This window comes from Gavialis gangeticus, unplaced genomic scaffold (assembly GCF_001723915.1).
Source record: "Gavialis gangeticus isolate Ggan-Ray unplaced genomic scaffold, GavGan_comp1, whole genome shotgun sequence".
NCBI lineage: Eukaryota > Metazoa > Chordata > Crocodylia > Gavialidae > Gavialis > Gavialis gangeticus.
This window is the reverse complement of record NW_017729031.1, coordinates 23,770,743-23,778,166: the sequence shown is the minus strand read 5'-3', so window position 1 is coordinate 23,778,166 and position 7,424 is coordinate 23,770,743. Positions and strand designations below refer to the sequence as shown.

The window sequence follows — 7,424 nt, the reverse complement described above, 5'->3', positions numbered from 1 at the left end:
CTGTGGATGCAGCCATGGAGAAGCAACTCTCTTTCTATTTGGGGGATGAGGAAGAAGAACTTGTAACTAGCTGATGTCCTGCTTGTTTTTTGTGGTAGTCCTGAAAGCTGCCACCTTGTCTGTCTGTCTAATACTGTGGTATTATATCCGGCCTTGCAATGATGTGAAGAGGTCTACTGGGGGGAACAGAGACTGCTCTTCAACTCTACCCCATTAGAAGGGGGTGAGCTGCAAGATTTACTTAATTTCATCCGCAATTTAGTAATCCTCACATGGTTCTGTTGTAGCTGTTTTCAGTGACATGGGAATAGAGGTGGTAATGACAAATTTATTAAGAAACAACATTAAGCAGAAGGGAGGAGAGTAATGCCTGCCCTTCTAATGGCAGCTTATCATTGCCACTTGAGAGATTGTATCTAAAGTGCCCCTAATAATAGAAGCCATGCAACTCTTTGGCCAACAGCAGGTGATTCACAAATAGAACAACATGAATGTTACTTTAACAAGGAAGTGATCTGGTAACCGAAGCTTCATGGGATACATGGATAATACTGAGCATGTCTCCAACATTAGGTGGAAAAACAGCTGTTTAATGTTTAGGACAGGTACTATAACCATTCCCCCCCCACACAGACACATGCACTTTTACAAATACTCCTCTGTTGTTTTTTTTTATGCATATACATTGAAATTATATAGAATAGGAGCTATTTTTTTCATTTTCTGTAGAAGCATATACTGGTCATGTCCTGCACAGAAACCAAAAAACAGTTTCTTGTAAAAGGAACGCAGCATATGCTGCTTTCTTGTTCAATATTTAAAAAGATAGTCCTCTTAAAAATGTCACCAACAACATCCCTGGGAATTCAAGAGATAATAAAATTCTTGCTGCTTTGCATTTACAAAGAATCTTATCTCGCAGGTATTTTATGAATATTAATGCATGTATCTGATGTAAGTACAGTAATATCACTGTTTTAGAAATGGAAATACTTTACCAAATATCTGCCATACTTCTGGTGCATTAATCAGTTTAAATTAGATGAATCTATAATCTCTGTAGACTTCTGGAAATAGTAGATTTTCTCCATTTAGCTATTTAAAAATGACTTATGAACATAGTTTCCTTGATTGAGGCTGACTTGCCATTTTTCATAAAAGCATATTTAAGAATTTAAGTCCACAGTACATTATGTGGCAGACTCAGTTGAAACTGTTTTTGATTATCTATTTTTATTTTTGCTTTAGCTACTTAATGCATCTACTTCCTGATAGAAGTTAGAATGGTTGTTTAGGTAGAAGGGCTTAGTTGAAAGTCCTGTTCTGTTTTGATTTTATTTCAGTGTAAATGTTTTGTTTTTTAAATATAGGAAAATCTAAAGGCATGAATAAATGCACAAGGAAAACAGGTTTTTAATGCAGTTTGCTGCTGTCCTTGTATTCATTAAACTATTTTTCTTTTTCTGCAGTGGTTCTTGGCAAATTTCTGTTATCAAGAAGCTCTCTCAGACGCACAAGTGGCCATAGTCAATATCTTATCGTCGACCTCTGGTAAGTTATTTAAAATGGGAAATGTGCATTGTAAAGCCTACTGAAATGCATGTTTATAAGTTAAAGCTCTTTTCCTTATGTCAGCACTACGTTTCATTGACATATTGTGCCTCCTTTTAAAAGTGTAAAGCTTAAAATAACCAAATGCAGTGGCCTGGAAGTGTTTGCTGTATTATCAGAATTATTTCATTATCCTCATTATGTCTTCCTGCTTTGTTCCACATGGTTTTTTATCTGCCTAGAATTTCACAAGTACATTACATTTGTATAGGCAAGACTTTCTTGACTGTAACAGTTCAGAGGAAAGTTGATATTCTTTTTTTTTTCAGGTGGCTACAACTCACTGTAAAAATCTGCTCACAGATTATTTTTTTAAAAACAAATTGCTTTCTCCATGTAGATTGTCCTAGTTATTTAGAGCACACAGCCATGTGAGAAAGCTATGTATCTCATGTTCCAAGCTAGAAGAGGGGTTGTGGTTTTTTAAGTATTGATAAATTGTTGTTAAAACTTTCAAGCTAGTGTAATCATAAAAAACCCTGAACAGTATTCTCTTATGCACTGAATGCATGTGTGTGTCGTTCAAGGACTTGGTAGATAATATAAGTGATATTAAATACCACAGGATGATGGAAGAAGGGTGGAAGTTACAGTAATTTCAATGGTGAATGTTCCTAAACTGGCCTCCAGAGGCATTAAACACATAATCTTAATAGTTTTGTGCATTTGACAGTTGTAGATCTCTCAAGGAAAAATCTTGTTTTTTGTACAAACGAGGACAAGTGAAGGGACCAGGGTATGTGCATGTTTAAGCTTGCTGCATAAAAAGATGTTCTTTCAAATGGAAATTTGCATTTGATTTAGAGTACTGAGAGCTAAACCACCACAGTTTTAGCTCCTACTTAGTGGTGTGAAAGCATACACATGGGTAGTTACTTTGGAGCAGTACATTAAGTTCTGGCCCCCTCTTTAGCTTGCTGTGATTTGTTCCCTTTGCAATTTGAATAAAGTGCTTCGAGTCTTACAGAGTCGACTCTTCTGCTATCTTACTGAAAAGTGAGATAGCAGGTCCCATGCGCTAATATTTCTAGGATCTTACTCTGCTTCCATTGTAGTACATTTTAATTTTAAAAGCGCATGAGGTATGTTTTTCATCTAACGTGGCAACCATCAGTCCTCCCGGATCATGGTGTATGCATAAAGGCTACCCAGACTTTCGATGCATATGCCTGGGCAGGAATTTTTGGAGGAGTGGAGGCTGCCCAGACCTTCCATCCTCCCTTTAGGCCACTGAGATAGAATCCAAAGACCTAACCAAGTCCAGATGTTTGGTGCAGCCACAGCTGTAGTTGCATAAGTGTCTAAGAATTAAACCTAGGTCTCCTGTGTGGTAGACAAGGATTCAATCACTGAACCACAGGGGACACCTCATATAATGTAAGAACATAAGAAGTGCCATACTGGGTCAGATCAGTGGTTCTTCTAGCCCAGTGTCTTGTCCCTGATGGTGGCAGGAGTGGATGTTTTAGAGGGAGAGCACTGAACCAGGTATATCTAGAGTGTTCCATCCCCTATTCATTACTGGCTTCTGTCTCTGGCACCAACCCCTTGTATCTCTTTTTGTCCTTGACAAGTTTTCTAAAATGGTTTTGTTTAAATCCATGTTCAGTGAAATGTCTAATTTCGCTTGGCATGATAGATGTGAATTGTCCCACGTCTCAGTTTTGAATATGATGTTGAACTATAAATATCAGATAATCCATCATTTTGAGGCATGCGGTAGTTACTACTATTTAAAAGGAAATTCAGTGATGCACGGTTTTAATTTGGGCTGATTTCTAGACTTAACTAAAAATTAAGGTTGCAGTTTAAACATGCAGAACATAAGCTAAATTAAATGTAGTTTGCTTGTCGAGGGTGTAGATTTTAATCTCAGTTTATACATAATCTACATATCTGAATAACAAAATAAAATTAGCAACAAATTTAGACACTAGCTCCATCACAGAGCTTGAGAATGAATTTTTGAAAACTAAACTGAAGTGTTAAACAGACGATTTATAAAATAAAAAGAAACTAAACTGATGGCAGGTCAGTTTATTAAACAGGCTGGTAACCAAGTTTGATCACATTTAACTTCTCTTGCAGGGCTTTTTACCTTAATCTTAGCTGCTGTGTTTCCAAGTAACAGTGGAGACCGGTTCACCCTTTCCAAACTCCTAGCAGTTGTTTTAAGGTAGGAATGTAAACTTCTTAATCTTCCTTTTTCCTTCAACATGCTAATTTCATTTATACTTTTCTAAGTAAATGGATTTACCTGTACAATTTCAAAAGTAGCTAATATTGGTAAGTCTACAGGGAAATTCAATTGTTAATTTTTTTTAATCTGCTGGTACCAAGGGGCCCTGCTTCTTTAACGTTAAACTATTTTTATTCCTTTTATGCTAATTGAAATCCCAATAGTGCAGAACTCTCAGAAACACAAGTAAAGGAGGATTAGGATTAAGAACTGAATTTGTAACCTTACGGTGTTACAAGGCCCCTCTGCAACCAATAGCTTGTTAAATATTTTTGCTTGAAGTTATTCTTAGGTCAAGTGCATTCGTATTTATCATCTGGGAGCTGACTCAAGTTTTGTTTGTTTCTGAAAAGTAATGTGAATTCTGAGCTCTTAAATATTTAGGTAGGTTAGTAAATAGTACTCCTTTTGGCTTTACCACTCAAATTTACAAATATCTAGATTGGTATCTTTGTGGATTTTCCACTTCACATTATCATTTTAAATACTTTTAATGCCTAAACAGTTGATATTTCCTTTTCTAGCATTGGTGGTGCAGTACTTGTTAATCTATCTGGGTCTGACAAATCTGCTGGAAGAGGTACACTAGGTATATAAATGTTTTTCATTTTATACTTAAAGTGAAATTAAGGTAAAGATGTTGTAAATTTGACATGACACAAAGCTATGGGGTGGGAGTGGAAAGGTAACACCAGTTATATACAGACTTCAGAAGATTGTTTAAACGACTGCCAGAAGGGAGTGATTATGGAGTTTCAAGTTTAATTCATTTTATGTAGTAATAGATTCTATAAAAACTTATAGAACATTCTCCAATAGAGTGTTTAAGACTTAACTGAGCGTATTTCTAGAAAATATGATTCGTAATATTATGCCTAATGTGTTTGTTTGATCTTTACAGGTTCCCTTTGGTCTCTTATAGGAGCAATGCTATATGCTGTCTATATCGTTATGATAAAAAGAAAAATAGACAGAGAAGACAAGCTCGATATACCAATGTTCTTTGGTAAGGATAGAAATTGCTGTGTTAATGAAAAACTTTCTCTGAGTCACCAAATGCATTTTTTTCTGTTTTAGGTCCCAGTCTTGCAGTCAATTAAATGCTGGCATAAAGTTAAGCATACCTAAGCATTTTGCATTTGGGAGGACCCTCTCCAGTTTTATTCCAGATTTAGGGCCTGATCTTGATATATGTGAAACAAACAGCAGCAACTTTCCCTGTAGTTAGTGAAAGTCTCGGGCTGCATACACACTCCAAATGATCTGAGAAAATTCTCCCCAGTGTTTTTCTCCTGGTAGAAAAACGTACCTGGAGACACCTACACAGACATTCAAATACTGAGCCCTTGAAGACTGGAGAGCTTGCAGTACTGAATGGGTATACAGGTGTGCCCTGTACACTGCTGCCATTCTGTCTGTGGGCAGACTGAGGGAGTCTACAGCAGGCGCGGGCAAAATGCATACCACAGGCCACATGTGGCCCACCAGGCCATTCTATCCAGCCTGTGGGGCCCCTAAAAATTTAGAAAATTAATAGTTATCTGCCCCTGGCTACCTATCGTGCAGCCCTCAATAGCTTGCCAAAACTCAGTAAGTGGCCGTTCGCCCAACATAATTGCCTTCCCCTGGTCTACAGAGATGCTGCAGTGTGTTCACAGAGTCCCCCTGGCTGTGTACTGTCAGCTCTGCAAGCTCTCTGCTCTTGAGGTGCTCAGCATTTTAATGTCTGTTCAGGTGTCTCCACGTAAGTTGTTTTTTTTTCCTACCACGAGAAAAAACCTGGGAATGTTTCCCAGACTATGTGAACATGTGTACACAGCCTCAGCTGCATTATAAATTTCATTTATGGACATTGGAGTAATCTACTGCTGCTAATTTCCTTGATGAATTCTTTATTCAGTAAAAATTGTAGTGATGTGTTGAAATCACCTTTGATAGAATATTGGTTCCCTAGTGAGTAGTTCTCTAGCCATTACATTTAGCCAACCCTATTATGTTTGGAGTCCTGATTGTAGATCTGAAACAACAAATTGTACAATAGAGCCTGGTTAATCTGCAGAGATTTGGTGTCCCATCAGCCTTTCTAAGCAAAGACTTAATAGTGAAGTGATATTGTAAGTTTTTGTATTAAATATATTTGTGGTAAATGTACTTGTATCATAAAATTTCCAAACAAGATGGGAATTGATTATGAAAACAGCGAAGTATATTTTATGATATATATCTTTTTCTGTCAATTCACACAAATCAGTATTTTTTCTCTGAGTCTCTCAGTCTTCTATGCAAATTAACACAAGAAAAATTATAATAGAGTATCAATATTCCAGCTGAGAAACAGAACTGCTGTCCCAGTAGAACACAGATTTGTAAACTCATAGTATGGACAGTATCTTACATATTATTACTTCTTTTATTTGCCATTGTACAACATCCCTGTGGCAACTACTGCAGTATATCTTTTTTATTAGAAGATTTTTTTTAGAAATTACTTTATATTTTTAGTGATCTAAAACTATTTAGTAGATGAAAATAGAACTGGTGCCAGCTAACTCTTCCAGATGACCAGCCAGTCTTTCAGTGAAAGCTTTTGAGCCAAGGCATGAAAACCACTGTAGTAGCTATTAACCTGGAATTAAAGTTCCAACCTGTTTTCTTAAAGAGTTGTCTGTGTGCTTCTCCTCTCACAGACAGACACTGAGATCCTGTTTTCTCAGATCCATTTCTTTCGATGATGACATTTTTTGTGTCTGTCTTGTGCATCCCTGCTTCACTTGACCAGGTGGACTCCTGCAGAAGCACTTACTGGCTTGCACCACTTACAGAAATCTATGCAGCTATGTGCTGGTGACATTTTTCTTACTGCTTATGCCCTGTTTCATGACCAGCTATCATACTAGGACCCTATATTACAGCAGAAAAAAAACCCAGGGCAGCCCCTCCAATGGTTCTTTACTACCTGCTGTTGAATCCATGGGGGAAGAAAGAGTGGTTGTGATCTTCGGGCTCTCCCACAGCTCCCTATGTTCTAGGAGATCCTTGTTCCTTATGTAAGTTCTTTCTTCCAAGGAGTCAGAATTATTGCTTCACGGAAAAGCAAACATCTTCTAAGTTGAGGAGACTAGTTAAAAACCAAAAAGCAAGCATAAATCATATAGCTGGCTATACATGTTCCTGGTTGGGTTTTTTTGCATAGAAAACTAGGCAAAGGAATAACCTATTAAAGTAGGTATTTTGCAGCCCTTGAAAGCATTTGTACTGTAAGAGTAGCAGAATATGGAGAGGAAGAGGTAATTACAAAATGAAGCCAATAAGACTGGAAATTCAGAATTACTAACATTATCTTTGGTTTTATGCTCAGGTTTTGTAGGTCTGTTTAATCTGCTTCTACTGTGGCCAGGATTTTTCTTACTTCATTATACTGGATTTGAGGCCTTTGAGTTTCCCAGTAAACTAGTATGGATGTGCATTGTCATTAATGGCCTTATTGGAACAGTTCTGTCAGAGTTCCTCTGGTTGTGGTATGTACTATTTACTGCATGCAAATTGTACTAGTGCCCATTTAATTGTGATCTGT

The 7,424-nt window shown here is 37.2% G+C and overlaps 1 protein-coding gene across 2 annotated transcripts in view; it reads left to right on the top strand.

Moving 5' to 3' along the window:
* Positions 1 to 7,424, top strand: part of SLC35F5 (solute carrier family 35 member F5) — a 53,789-nt gene that overhangs the window by 21,438 nt on the left and 24,927 nt on the right. The window contains exons 7-11 of one of the 2 annotated variants that reach the window (XM_019522520.1): positions 1,470 to 1,551; positions 3,700 to 3,787; positions 4,375 to 4,430; positions 4,752 to 4,856; positions 7,209 to 7,252. In XM_019522520.1, coding sequence (XP_019378065.1) covers positions 1,470 to 1,551; positions 3,700 to 3,787; positions 4,375 to 4,430; positions 4,752 to 4,856; positions 7,209 to 7,252 — 375 coding nt within the window. Of the gene's footprint in view, positions 1 to 1,469; positions 1,552 to 3,699; positions 3,788 to 4,374; positions 4,440 to 4,751; positions 4,857 to 7,208; positions 7,253 to 7,424 lie in introns of both variants that reach the window. The other variant, XM_019522519.1, reaches the window with a different exon arrangement.